At 35.7% G+C, this 15,233-nt stretch overlaps 1 protein-coding gene across 25 annotated transcripts in view; it reads left to right on the top strand.

Moving 5' to 3' along the window:
• Positions 1-14,980, top strand: part of Pum2 (pumilio RNA-binding family member 2) — an 80,094-nt gene extending 65,114 nt beyond the window's left edge. For 13 of the 25 annotated variants that reach the window (XM_006239880.5, XM_006239883.5, XM_039111925.2 and 10 more), the window contains 8 exons: positions 6,237-6,504; positions 6,843-6,972; positions 7,117-7,245; positions 9,611-9,748; positions 10,594-10,719; positions 10,907-11,028; positions 11,259-11,451; positions 12,017-14,980. In XM_006239880.5, coding sequence (XP_006239942.1) covers positions 6,237-6,504; positions 6,843-6,972; positions 7,117-7,245; positions 9,611-9,748; positions 10,594-10,719; positions 10,907-11,028; positions 11,259-11,451; positions 12,017-12,148 — 1,238 coding nt within the window. In that variant the 3' untranslated portion in view covers positions 12,149-14,980. Of the gene's footprint in view, positions 1-6,236; positions 6,505-6,842; positions 6,973-7,116; positions 7,252-9,610; positions 9,749-10,593; positions 10,720-10,906; positions 11,029-11,258; positions 11,452-12,016 lie in introns of all 25 variants that reach the window. The other 12 variants (XM_006239879.5, XM_017594073.3, XM_039111924.2 and 9 more) reach the window with 1 other exon arrangement.
• Positions 14,981-15,233: the final 253 nt, after the last annotated feature.

Raw genomic sequence — 15,233 nt, forward strand, 5'->3', positions numbered from 1 at the left:
TTATTCTTGAGATTTCCATGAGAGAGGTTGTCTAAGCACCTTTAAAGTACAGCTATGTACCTTCTCCATGAATTATTTCCTAACCTAAGATGGGCAGCTCACAGACAGGCTGTAGAAGATTATATACCAGTTCTCATGTATGCTTCAGGTACTGTTGCAACTCTTTAAGAGGTCTTGAGAGTTGTTTATTTTCTCATGGGAGGGTTGAATGTAAAGAAATTTTAAAGCTGTATTTTGTGAGACAATTTGTGATTTGTTTTCTATATAAAATTTTGTTTTTATAACAGGGACTTAACACTAATTCTAGCTAGTGTGGAACTCACAGTTTTGTGTCTACCTCCTGAGTATTTGGGAGTAAAGGTGTGCACTACCACACATGGCTGGACATAGAAATTTATTGATTTTGGTCGTACTGGTTATAAGGCAGAATGATTTTACTTTTGTTCCTATGATTTTGTTCATTATCTTTGTTATTTAGTTATTTTTCTCATAGCTATAGTCAGATCACCAGCAGAAGCAATAAGGAGAAAAGAGTTTCATTCTACTCAAGGTTTGAGCCTATAATCCGTTACAGCAGGGGAGGCATGGTACCATGGTAGTTGGGTAGCTGACTGCAGAGTCAGGGTGCCAAGAGACATGACTAGTAATGCTAGTTTTGCATGCCCTTTGTTCATTCTAAAAACCCGGAATATAGAGTAGTGCTGACCACATTCAGGGATATTTTTTCCTCAGTTAAACCTTCCTGGAAACACTGTCACAGATAAGCCTTGAGGTCTATCTTCTATTTGATTCCAAATCAAGTAAAATTGACAGTGAAAATAAAGCATCAAACCCTTTAAGCTCTTTTGTGATGTTGGTCCCAGTGTTTGTGAATGTTTTCTTCAATTATAATTTAGTTAAGATTATCATAGATTTAAGACAATACTTGATTGATCTGCTTTAGTAGCAGATCACTGGAGGCACATGTTTAATTAGTACAAGTTGGACATCTTACTGAAACCTGAATCTTTCGCTGGACTCAAAAGTCTGTTACTGGAACATCTCCATTCAAATTATTAGCCTAAGAATGCTCAACATTGAATTCTGTCTACATAAATACTCTAAAATCTGAAACATGTAAGCCATAAGCATTTAGATGAGGAATCAATTGTATAGACCTGGGGAAGTGAGTTTGGAACTAAGTTTGTAACTGATGGGTAGTAAGTGTCCATAACACAGTCCTCACTGTGTTTTCTAGTTGTCCTATATGAAAAGGGGTATCATGAGAAAAAATTCATCGTTCCAGTTTGCCTCCAGTGCATACTTGATTTTTTAACTCAGGGATCCCTTGGATTTTTCGCATAAGCCTTTAACTTTGTCAGCCGTCGTCTTCCCTCATGTGGTTTCTCCTTTTTTCTATGTGTTCCATTGACCTTAACTCTGAATCCTTATGTTTCTAAGTGTAGGAGAGGACTTATGGGACATGAGATAGAAATATTTTGTGTATTAAAATGCATGTCCACCCTTAGCATATTTTATAGATAAGAGCATTTGCTTTAAATTTAAAAAAGACTTTTCCAGCTTTGCTTACCAAATTATGATCATTTACTACCATTTTATTATTTTCCTCTTTTTTCATTATTCCTCTTTCCATTTCATTTTATTTTTGCACTATTTGTGGGCCAAAGACTGAAAGTATTACAAAGGGTACCACTCCACTACTAGATGGGTGCATTTAATTATTGTGGTTTTTTTTTCTTTAGATTTTTAGGGACATATTTATTAACTGATTTTAAAAATCTAGTTGAAAAAGTATAACCAAGATTTTCCCTCAGATAGTCTAGAAGTACACTTAAAAAGAACTTTATACTGTCAGGTACTGAAACTTACACAATTGTAATAACTAGAATTTTGACATTTGCACAGACAAATAAGAGTACCCAGAAATAGACAATACTCATTTAATTACCTGATTCATGACCCTAGTTGCTATTGTAATGTTTGAAAAAAAATGGTCTTATCAGTGAGGTGCCCTGGGGCAATTGTATGTCTAAATGAGGGCATGAGCTTAGATTCGTGTTTCACACGCACCACACCATTTTTAAATGAACTGTTTGTTTTCCGTCATAAAATAAGAGACAAAAGAATTTTTGGTTTTTGCTGTATGATTTACTCATATACTTCTCAAAGGATTCTTTTGTAATATCTATGTGAATAAACGAAAAGGGTCTTATCCTATAACTTTAGAATCTGAAATACTTATATAATAGTAAATATAAATAGCAAATTTTGACTTAATGTATTGCAACTTGATGGGAAAAGGGAGTTTTTTTAGTGTGTTTTTAGACTTTTTTGCTTTCTAGTTGACTAAATTAGTTTATTTCAATAGATTGTCATAAATGATTTATTACTCATTTTAAAATTATTACTTGGTATGGGTCTGTATGGATTTACAGATACTCGCAATTGAGCAATTTAATTCATATTGATGAAATTCTTGTTCAGTGTTGTCTTTCATGTAGTTTATTAACTACTACTTTAGATTTGGTTTGGTGTGGTTTGTAATTTTTGATAGAGCTAAGAATTAAATACAAGACCCAAGCAAAGTTCTGAACGTTTTAAATTTACCCAGTATTAAATATGTAATGTGATGTACTCTGGCTGAGAAAAACCCCAGCCAGCCTTTATTCACTATCATCAGCTATATACATTGCGGCCTGTTGCCTTACTTTATTAAATGATTTAGTTTTATAGGAAGGTAGTAATTCTCTCCAGTGGGAACAGTAGCTTTCCTTTATAGTTTTTATACTAAGTTTGTTGCTAGCAGGTTTATAGTTAGGATTGTTTTTAGTTTTATTTTTCCCAGTAAATTACAAATAAAGTTATTTCTGTAAATTGAAGAAACGTTAGGCTCAGCTAAGTAGTCTGGCGTTTGGTATACTGTTGTGATGCCAGCATTTAGGCAGAAAGATTTGTAAGTTCAAGGCCAGCCTGGGCAACAGTTTGTGGTAGCAGATTGGGTCTTAAAAAAAATTGTGGATTACGGATTTCTTTTTAAATTTGGTATGTATGTAATTATTGTACTACAAATCAATGGGGGTTTTTGTTTTGTTTTTATTTGTTTTGGGTTTTGGGGTTTTTCTCCTCAGTTGTGGGTTTTTGCTCTATATTGTATGTGTGTAGTTGATTTTTTTTCTTTTTTAAGATTCTTCTATGCTTGGTACATCTTTCACAATACTATCCTATCCCAGTTCAGTCCTTTACCACCACTTAATGACACCAAGAGAGACAATAAATATGCTTGTGTGTGCTCAAGATAACAATTTATATTCATAACTTATGGAACAAACTTTGATACTACTAAATACTTGATAATAATCGTGACTTTAAAAAAATTCTCAGCTTCCATAATTTCCTAATCCCAATCAAAAAAGGCAGCTGAGTTGCTGGAGAGGTGGCTCACTGGTTAAGAGCACTTAATTGCTTTTGGAGAGGACTGGATTTCAGTTCCCAGCATCTACCTTACAATAATGTGTCATTCTTGTTCTAAGGGATTTATGCCCTCTTCTGACCTCTGAGGGCACCAATACTAGCCATGAAATCTTATTAGGAATATTTGAAAAGAAATATAGATACACCTTAATTTTTTTTTTAACTATGGCAAGAAGTATTTAGGGAAGGAGAAGTCAGATGAAACCAGAAAGAATGAAGTACCCTTTATTCATGTGTTCATAATACTTACCTAGTAGAAATTTACCCTCCTGGTCCTTTTAATGAGGAATGTTTTCAGAGTGGTCTTGTCTTCATTATCATAGAAGGATGTAATTTTCATGAAAGATGTAAAATCCAAGCAGTTTTTTGAACCATACCGAATCACTCCTTTTTGATGGAGTATTGGAGTTGCACGGTAAGTTTTTGAGGAAATGTTTTACCAGTCTGAAGAGTGAAGCCCGTATGGGTTGTATGTTAAAACCTGTGGGAGAGAGGTTCTAAATACCACATGTGGTAATGATATCGTACACCCATACATTTAGTTAAAGTGTTAGAGACTATGAGATGTCTAAACTACTTTTAGAAAAGAATCAAGAAACATTAAAAATAATCAGTTACTTATTATGTGGCTGAATTTCTGATCTGCCCTTACCCAGTGTCTGTATATATTCTCACACAATTAAACATTGAACATGACAGAATTGCTCCATTAGTGCTTTTATAATAGCCTATTAAGGAGGTGGACAGAGTTACACTTCTTGCTAGGATCACTTCAGTATTTAAGCATGCAGTCCTTGTCTTTTCTCAAACAAAAAAAGTATTATGTGGGGCTATATAATTGAAAATTGTTCATATGTTTATTCGTTTTAATAATGTTAGTCATTTTCCAAGCTTACAATATTAAATGTTTCCTTGAAATGCAGGAAAGCATTACTGAATACTTTTAAGTTAATTATTCAGCATGACTAATTAGTAGGTATACTTTCTTGATTAAGTTGTTAGCTTCTCAGGCCTATTTTCACACAAATAAAACAACTACATCTGTGTTGCAGGGTTACTAAAATGATGGCTTTATGTTATCTATGACATTGTTAGAAGAAAGATCATAAAATAATGTTGCCAGTGCAGAGCAACAGAGAAAGATGTATATTTTAGCATGTGTACATACAGAATTTTTAAATAATGTGAAAAACAGTGCATTTGGATCATTAATCTGGGAATACTGTATTATTGCAACTTTAACAAATTGCAGTGATATTCCTGTGTTTTATTATCTTATTCACACTGAGGTAGTTCAAATACTCTGCATTTAAGCATATTAACACTCATGATTCCCAGTCAGTGAATGAACAGCTAGGTGATTTCACACAACAGAAATGCTCTGAAGACTAGAGTTCCAAACTAAATGTGTAGATTTGGCCATATTCTGAAGGGTTCGTAGGGTGACCTTTTCCTTACCCTCTTTGATCTTCCAGTAGTTGATTAGATTTTCTGTGGGTGGAAGATATGGAACTCCAGTTCATCACCATCAAGTCAGCACATGCTTTCCTAAACACATGATTTTTTTCTAAAAATCTCCTGAGGCAGAGGGTCTCAACATTCCAGATGTTGACACCTTTTACTACAGTTCCTCATGGTAGAATGACCCCTAGCCATAAATTTATATTGTTATTCCTTCATAACTAATTTTGCTATTGTTAGGAGTTGTAATGTAAATATCTGATATGCAGGACATCATGTCGTTTGGTGATATTTAACAAAGGGTTAATGATTCAAATACATGTTTGATGCACTGTACAGTGGGAAATTGAACAGAAAAATAATTAAGTTAGAGTAGATGCTAAAGGTAGAGGAGGAAGGAGAATGAATGCTCTTACTGAGCTCACACTCTTAATATTAAACTTACTGTTCCTGGTCCTTTTCATTTCTTTGGACTCTAAGGTCTCTGATTTTGCATTGGTATTGGCATCATATCTCTCTGTGGCCTGGACTGACTATGTAGCACTGTTGTATGTCCAATTAGTATAAGTACAGCTGATGAAGGACATTGTTTTTGTAAACTACTGAATCTGCATTTTATAATCGTCTTTACATTTTTCTGTTTTAAAAGGACACTGTCAAGTATGTTAGCTGTTACTCATAATAGAAACAATTTTCTCTTTTAAGTTTGTTTCTGTTAGCTGCTTTCTTTTTCTTTTTTTTTTTTTTTTTGTATGGAATAAACAAGTTGGCGGCTTATGGTTATAGGAATCCTTATTATCACTACCATTCCTTATCTACAAAATAATAGCATTTTATGAGAAATATTTTTAATAAAACTTTTTCAAGTTTTCAAAAAAGCGATTATACTGTGGGTTTTAAAAAGTTTCAGACATTAAAAAATTGACTAAAAATGACTTGTCTCTACCTTGAAGTATATTGACAATATATTTTTAAGGTCTTCCCCAGAAGTACAGATTTAACTCTCAGTATTACTCCATTATACTGTAAATGGACCTTTTTTCTATGGTATTGGGGGATAAAGTCCAGGGCCTTAAGTGTGCTGGGCCAGCACTCTACCACTGAGAAGCTTCCTGAGACTGCAAATGACATTTAAAGCATCCCCATGGATCCACACCTGAGCTTTACTAGCGAATTATAACTTGCCCGTTAAAACAGTGGAAAGCTTTGTTGAAGCATATTTGACTACATTTACAGTTTATGTAACTCTTGTCTGTGGAATAATATGTTGCAGAAGTACTTGCTGACCGCTTGCTTTGTTGTAGGAGGCCTGACAAATGGTAGTGGTCGGTACATCTCTGCAGCACCTGGAGCGGAAGCAAAGTACCGGAGCGCTTCCAGCACTTCCAGCCTGTTCAGCTCCAGCAGCCAGCTCTTTCCTCCCTCTCGGCTCCGCTATAACAGATCTGATATCATGCCCTCTGGCCGCAGCAGGCTATTGGAAGATTTCAGGAACAACCGCTTCCCCAACCTCCAGCTTAGAGACTTGATGGGACATATAGTCGAGTTTTCTCAAGACCAGCATGGCTCTAGGTAGGTGATGGTTTGCTACACTTCTGCTGTTTCTTTTGAACACTGCTACCTTTAAAAAGAAAGGAATCTAAATATTTCTCCTTGGGCTACGTGGTGAGTCAGTCAGTGTCTCTGTCTCTCATCTCTCTTGTCTCTCTGTCTCCAGGAAAGGATAAAAGAAAAAGTTTTAATTTTGCTTACTGAAATGGCACACATGCCTGAGGCTACGCTAAACTACATAGTGAATTTTAGGCATAAGATCATTTTTCACACATGCACAAAAGATGGGGAATGCAGATGATTTTAGAAAGGTTGTTTTTAGCTTTTGTCTTGGAATTTAAATTTTTTTTCCCATATAGATTCATACAGCAGAAGCTAGAGAGAGCTACTCCAGCTGAGCGACAGATGGTATTTAATGAAATTGTACAGGCTGCCTATCAATTAATGACAGATGTTTTTGGAAACTATGTTATACAGAAGTTTTTTGAGGTAAGTACATTTATATATTGAGTTTTTCTAGCAAATAGCTTTAAAGTTGGGCAACAGTCATTTCCAGGAACCAATGTACTATTTGATGAGCTTTGTAACTGCAAAGTACTGTCATGTTCATTTCTTACCAATATTATCTTTCAGTTTGGAAGTTTGGATCAGAAATTAGCCCTGGCTAATCGTATTCGTGGTCATGTTCTACCATTAGCCTTGCAGATGTATGGCTGCCGTGTTATTCAAAAAGCATTAGAATCTATTTCTTCTGATCAGCAGGTAATTGTAAGTTGAGATAAAAATTCTGTAATATTTAATTTAAAACTAAATTTCTTTTTACCTTAAAATCTTGAGGAAAAATGTCCTAAATATTTTTACCAAGAGACTTAAGATATTTTCATAAAATCTATCTAAAACAGCTCATTGTTATTTAAAATTTCTAAAGCAGAACTTTGATTCATTGCTGCCTCTCCGTGGAGTGCCCACATTTGGCAGATAAAATGCCATATGATGTGTCCTTGCTTTCGCTGTCTTTTATCTGCAGTTGCAGCATGTACTTCACTGCTCTAGTGTTTATTTGGGGGCCCTAAAATATTTCTATTTTAAGAATTTTAAATAGCATTATTGTATTCCATTCGCATATCATACGTATGTGTGTGTATACTAAAATGTCTAACCAGTGAAGAAACTTAATATTCCTTTTAACAAGATTGACTTCTTTGGTGCTACAAAGAGAGCACATGCTGGTGTAACAGGACCCAACTTCAGTTCAGACCCAAGCACACGTGGCATAATCTCACACAGAAACACACATACATTTTTTTTGGAAAACAGATACACTGATTTGAAAGAAAAAAGTTGTGCATGTGTTGAACGGTGGTCTGATTTTTTATTTTTTTTATTTTTTTAGTAATGGACTAATGTAATTTCTGTCACATTCATTAGACTTTCTTTTAAGTAATAAATTTAATGTTTAAAATTATTTGAAATCGACAACAGTATTGACAGTAAGGTAAAAGAATAAATGTTAATTTACCAGATTTTTAAGATATGCTATGTGGCACACTAATTGTTTAGTTGATTCTTGTGTGGTTTAAGCCAGCTTTCAATGTGAAGTTATTGTATGTGTTCATATAGTACATGAGAATATAATAGAACAAAATAGCTTATCGTAAGCTTACAGTAATAATTTAGAAAGCCATTTTTTGTTTGTTTGTTTTTTGTTTTTTTTGTTTTTTTGGAGCTGGGGACCGAACCCAGGGCCTTGCGCTTCCTAGGCAAGCGCTCTACCACTGAGCTAAATCCCCAACCCCCTAGAAAGCCATTTTTGACTGTTAAGTATAAAAGTAAATTCTACAGTTTAAAAACAAAGGGACGAGGATGTCTTATCGCTGTGATAAAACACCATGACCAAAAACAACTGAGGAGGAAGGAAGGGTTTACTTCTCCACCCACTCACCTGTTGGAAGTCAGGTCGGCTGATACCAAGGTGGTGGAAAGGTGCTGCTCACCCTGTTGCTCTCCATGACCCGTTCAGACTGGTTCCTTACAGTATCCAGCAGGACCACCAGACCAGGGGCGAGACCTCCTGCAGTGATTTGGGCCCTTCCACAGGAATCACTAACTAGGAAAGTGCACCACAGGCTTTCTCACAGGTCAATCAATCTGATGGGAACACTTTGTCAGTTGAGGTTCCCTCTTCTAAAATTCTGTAGTTTATGTCACGTTGACATAAAACTAGCCAGTGAAGAAGTGGGTAAACGGATAGGTAGGGGTGTGGTGTGTGAGTGTATGCTTTAATCACAAAATTAAAAAATCTGTAGGAAAACTCCATTGTTCCTGCAAAAGAAATTTTTAGTTTTAGATTCACTGAAATATGTCACAGTGGAGAAAACCAACAGATTTGATTACTCAAAGCTTTAAGAATGTCTCTGCCATAGGTATCAAAAGTATTTATTATAAATTATTTCTAGGCTATTTTTTTATTTAGTTTATTAAGTTAATTTTATTTTGTAATTTAATCTGTCTTAATTTCGGCATAAATCCATGTTGTAGGTTGACTTAGCAAGATTCCTCCATAATTGTGTTAGAGTATACTTGAGGCCTTTAAAATACCATTAGATTCTGTATATGTGCCCTATTCCTTCAAAGTAATAATATTCTGTTCTAGTAAGATAGTAAAGAAAAAAAATGCCCTTCGGTAATTAAAATTGATAATAAGTGAAATGCAGATAACTTAGTATTGCATTGTTCACTCTGTTCTAATCAGTTTGTTAAACTCAGGCAGGCATTAATAATGATTTCCTTAGGAATAAAGGATAAAAATGCTAAAGTTCACAAAAAATAGAACTTTAGAAATACATATTAGAGATCTAAAAAGATAGTTGCAGAACATGTACACAGTGAAAATTGTCATGTAAATTGACATAAACATCACTGGTTTATGTTTATGTCAGCATTACTATCCAGTGATGTGCTTTAATACTTTTTATCTTGAATGGTTTCTAAATTTTTATATGCTAAAACAAAAACAGGAAATAGTTTTGAGCATACTTTGTTCTGCATCAGTATTTTTAACTTTGTTTCATATTTTTAATTTTATTGGATTTTTTTGGTGAACTAATTATTTAGATGTCTTTTGCAGAGTGAAATGGTCAAGGAACTTGATGGTCATGTACTTAAATGTGTGAAAGATCAGAATGGAAACCATGTTGTACAGAAGTGTATTGAATGTGTTCAACCGCAGTCACTGCAGTTCATCATCGATGCTTTCAAAGGACAAGTAAGATGGATTTTTGGCATTAATTTTCTTAGCAGAGCATTTTATAATTGAATATCTGCATTCTTTTAAGCACAAGCTTATACCTGGCACTTTATTAAAAACAGAAAATAGTAAATGTAAGTCATGTGCAGTTGAACACACCTGTAACCTCCAGCACCCAGGATGGAGGCAAGGGCACTGCCACCCCCGCTCGGTGTCCTGTCTGAGAGCCAGAACATGTGAGGCCTGTTACACTGAATGCCATCAGAATGTGGCCTCCTTAGTAAAGCCAATAGCTGAACGTAGTTACAAACTTGTTTCCATAATCCCAAGGAGGAAGCAAGACATAAAATGATGTTTACAAAGGCAGAAAACTACCAATCAGTACCAAAACCACAAGGATTAATAGCCCTGGTCACTGCTGAAATCCATTCATTTGCTCCCAAATCCATTCATTCACCTTCATCGACTCCTGGTCTTAAGGCGAGGTCCTCTTTATTGTGTTGCTTGGGCTGTCGTCCTGAGGATTGGACCCCTAACCTTACACAAGCCAGGCAGCTGAACTCCATCCTGCTCATTAGATTCCTTTGTGATTGAGATTATCTCTAGGCCATCTGGGTGGCTCAGCAAGTAAAAGAGAAATGCCATCAAGCCTGATGACCTGAGTGATTTCCCAGGTTCCACATGGTAAAAGGAAAGACTCCCCCAAGTTGGCCCCTGACTTGTATCATAGATGCTTCGAGACATTGTAATAATGGATCCACCACTTGACCAGTTTAAACTGGGTTATTGTGTTGTCATTTATCTGTCTCATACAATCTTTCAAAAATAACAGAAAATGTACATTTTCAATCCTTTATTTCAAGGTATTTGTGCTTTCAACCCATCCTTACGGCTGCAGAGTCATTCAGCGGATCTTAGAGCACTGTACTGCAGAGCAGACTTTACCCATCTTAGAAGAGCTTCACCAACACACAGAGCAGTTGGTACAGGTATAAGTCCCCTAATAATTGATCTGTGTAGTTGGAATTTTTTTTTTAGAAATCTAATTTGTTGTTGGTGAAGAAAAATTATTGTATTCTCTTGATTCTTCTAGAATTTTAGATGGGTGATTTACATTTTTTTCTTAAGTCATTATTCTTAAGGATGGAAAGTAATTTTTTTAAATGTCTGTCGTAGGATCAGTATGGCAATTATGTTATTCAGCATGTACTGGAACATGGTCGGCCTGAAGACAAGAGCAAAATTGTTTCTGAAATCAGAGGAAAGGTCTTAGCCCTGAGTCAACACAAATTTGCCAGGTATTGCAGTGGTTAGTTCTTCCAGTCCTTCTCTGTATTGTTCTAACAGGCCTAGAATTAGTTCATGGATGTCAAGTTGTGGGCTGTCCTACCATACCAATTTCTGTTTTAAAAGTGATTACAAAATGAGATTTTGTGTTTTGCTTTCTAGTACTTGGAATAAATTGAAAAGTAAAAAAATATTTGGCTGTAAAGAAAAAAAACTAACAGTTTCTGCTTTTAATTTTTAGCAATGTAGTAGAAAAGTGTGTTACTCATGCCTCACGTGCTGAGAGAGCTTTACTGATTGATGAGGTCTGCTGTCAGAATGATGGTCCTCACAGTGCCTTATACACCATGATGAAGGATCAATATGCCAACTATGTGGTTCAGAAGATGATTGATATGGCTGAGCCTGCTCAGAGAAAGATAATCATGCACAAGGTAACACCAGGATCAGGAACTCTATCTGCTGCCTCACTTTTGATTGCGCATGGACTTTCATAGGATTATTTCTCCATAGTAGAAAACAGTTAAAGCACATGGGTAGCTTAGTCCACTGAGTAAAATGATATTTCTGTAGGATTTCCTAGACATTGCCCAGTTATACTCAGGAATCTTACATCCTTGTGTGTCTGGATAAGAAGAGTGCCTGTTTACCAATCTTGTCTATAATGGTTACTGTATTCACTGTGGGTCTAGCTGAAAAGGAGCGAGCAGTATAGTTTGAAGAGCATAGCAGTTCCCTAGTGCACTACTTGTCACCAAGCCTGAAGATCTTAGTTCAATCTCCAGGACCCACACAGTAGGAATCAAGTTGTCCTCTGACCTCCACATATTGTAACTGTATATGTACATACACACACACACACACACACACACACACACACACACAGAGAGAGAGAGAGAGAGAGAGAGAGAGAGAGAGAGAGAGAGAGAGAGACAGACTATTAAAAACCAGAAACTATAATAACTTGAGGTTTTTTTTACAAGATTATTTACTTTTCAGATTCGACCTCACATCACTACTCTTCGCAAATACACATATGGGAAGCATATACTGGCCAAGTTGGAAAAATACTATTTGAAAAACAGCCCAGATCTAGGGCCTATTGGAGGACCACCAAATGGAATGCTGTAAGGAAAAACGAGAAGATGATTTAACCATGTTCAAAGAATGGGTTTTCTTTGTGAATTATCAAAACACAATTCAACTATGAATCTTTGATTTTTTTTTTAAAGCAAAACTATTTATTGACTTTCTTCATCCATTTGTAAATTTTTAAGGTTCTTGTGTATATTTAGGGGGTGGGGGTGGTGAATTATAAATTATATTCAACCCTGAGTGGAGACCTATCAGATTGGATTTCTGGTGAAGCACAGAATGCCTGTATATGATGTAACTGTGTCCCCCCCACAAAAAAAAAAAAGGAAAAAAAGTTGTCGCATATTTTGTAAATTTATACCTTGTAAAGTCACAAAAAATAGTTTTTAAAGGGAAAAGTACAATATTTTAATAAACTGGCTTGCAGTCTGGTAGGTCTACAACCCCATAGCACAACAGGTTTATAGAGATGTATATAGAATTATAGTTCTTATTTTTTTCCTTTGTGTGAAGCCTTTTATAACAGAATAACAATCAACTGCATAAATATTATTAATATTTTAAAAAGAAAGTTAAGTTGTATTTTGGTAATTCACAAACTATCATGCAAAGAAAAACTCAGAAAGACAGAAAAGAATAAAATGATTTGAGATAACATTATTTACAGTGGATGTGGTTTTAATAAAATTACTGCCCTATAATGTCTCTGACAATGTACAGAATTGTATATACTTATAATTGTAATGAGTTAGAAACAAAATCATGGTGGCACTTCCATTCAGTTAAAACTGCACTGAATGAAAAGTTAAATTTCAAACTAACTTTTCAGTTTGGTTTGCAACAAGAATGGATGGAGATTTATATTTTGTTCTAATTATAGAATTACTAGACTGTTGAGGAAGTGATGGTTTATCCTGCGTTTTCATAGTAGATACATAAAGTAGGACCCGATAGAGGTGAGAGAGGCCACTGAGAAGTGAACTGATAGCTCAGCATTTACGCATGACTGCATATTCAGAGAGCTTTTTTTTCCCTTCCTATAAATAAACACATTGTGTGTGTAGGGGTAGATGTAAGTTTACAATTTGAAAGCAGATCTTGTTTCAGTGTTTGTTATGAAAGCCTTGCTAATTTCGTAGTGACTTTCCTTGGTTGTACAGGTGTACATTTGTAAACCTTCATGCTGTAAATGGAATCTGTTTTCTCTCTTTGGAAAACACTTGCATTTTAGTGTACATTTCCATCCCTGCCCTCTTTAACCTGGCAATATAGTGTTGTATAATGTAAATTTATTTCTCCAAATTGAGAGTGATTTTTAAAAATTTTTTATCTTTATATGGTTTCAGAAGTATGAACCAGCTTTCTTTTTATTATTGTGGGAAACATTTTGTTTTATAACATAGTTGTTGACTCTGTTAATAATGGACATGCTAGGATCTGGATCACTTTCAATTGAAGTCAGGGTATTGTGCATAGTGAGTAGAAAGTGTTGGACTGAGATTGATTACCACAGAGGCCAATGCTTTTCCATCTTTAAATGTGATGTGACTTTTTTCTTTGTACAGAAGAGTACTGTATTTTTGAATAGCCTACTCCCAAGTAAGAGCAGATCTGTATGATAACATTTTTCCTCTGGACATAAGACATTATAACAGTAACATGATGTACATTTACAACGCGGCCTTATGTACATTTCCCAACAATCTTTTTAAGGCAAAATTGTGACCATATGTGTATAATTAAAATCGTTTTTAATCCTTTGCCTATGAAAATATTTTGGAAAAAATTGCTTTGTATATTCAGTTTCTGAAAGATAAAGAAAGTGCTTTGTATTTTGTTGAAGTCAGTATTTTGTATAAACTTTATGTTGACCCACTTACGTACATTCAGTGCTGAAAACTGAAATGACCATGCAAGTTCTGGCAGGTGAATTGTAGAAGGGATTCTTACTTGAGGTCTGCAGAAGAAAAACTATGAGAGCACAATATTGAGTATGAAGATTCCATCCTTTTGTTACTCAGATCATGAACCTTAAAATTTGGCATGGAGTTTGGGGTGCCAGGAGTCTTTCACATTGATATTGAGTTACTGTAGCTTTCTAACCCAACATTCCTTGGTGAGGCCATTAAGTCTGGCCACGTGTCACCATTCTCGGTCACACTGGTTCATCAGCATGTCCCTGTCACAGTAGCAGTATTCTCTCTCATGTAGAATGACTCTCTTTCCCCTTTTTATTACTTTGTTTTGCCAGCTTCAGAGTGTCTTGGCCCTGGGTTGAATTTAACTTCCCTTCATCAGCCCATGGTTTCGGGTTAAAGCTGTCAGTGTTAGAGATTGGTTACAGCTCTTCTTGCAGAAATGCAGCCCATTCTGGTGTGTCCTCACCTTTCCCTTTGGATGTCCCGACAGCTGTCACTCGGCTCAGAAGGTGGCAAGTCCTAGAGAAAGTTATTTGGAACTGAATCCTCCTCTAGCAGTCCTGATTCATACCTCCCAGTGCTGACAACCCAGTCCTCCTGATATTTTTAGGCATATTCTAGAAAAATACCTGTTCGTGTAGAAAATTTATGATCTGCCAATTTTGGTGCCCACCCCGATTCTACCTTCTAGTATGTTGGCATGGAACTTTAGAAAAATCGGACATTTCAGAATAAAGACATCTGATTGGGCAGAATCTGCTTAGGCTTTACTTTTGAGTGTCTCTTTTTGATATAGATTGTTTCTGGACCAGTTTGTCTAAGTCCTGGCTCTTATTGGCTCATATGAAATGTCATCTTCACTTTGTATATTATGTATAAATTAGAAAATGAAACGTGTGAATAACATTGTATGAAATAAACCTGGTCTTGTGTTTTTCTCTAGATAAAATATCCCTTTGTATCTCGGTCGAGATTGCCTGACTACGTCACTTAACTTCACACACACACACACACACACACACACACACACACACACACACACACACACACACACACGAGTGCGCGCATGGCTTGCTTTCTGCATAAACTTGAACTGTGTTCTAGGAAAATGCATATAGGGTTCAAATTCCAGACTTTGTAAATTTGGCTGTCAACAGCCTGCGTGCCCTGGTGAACTAAAGATTTGCTTATGGATTTTTTGT

This window comes from Rattus norvegicus, chromosome 6 (genome assembly GCF_036323735.1).
Source record: "Rattus norvegicus strain BN/NHsdMcwi chromosome 6, GRCr8, whole genome shotgun sequence".
Taxonomy (NCBI): Eukaryota; Metazoa; Chordata; class Mammalia; order Rodentia; family Muridae; genus Rattus; species Rattus norvegicus.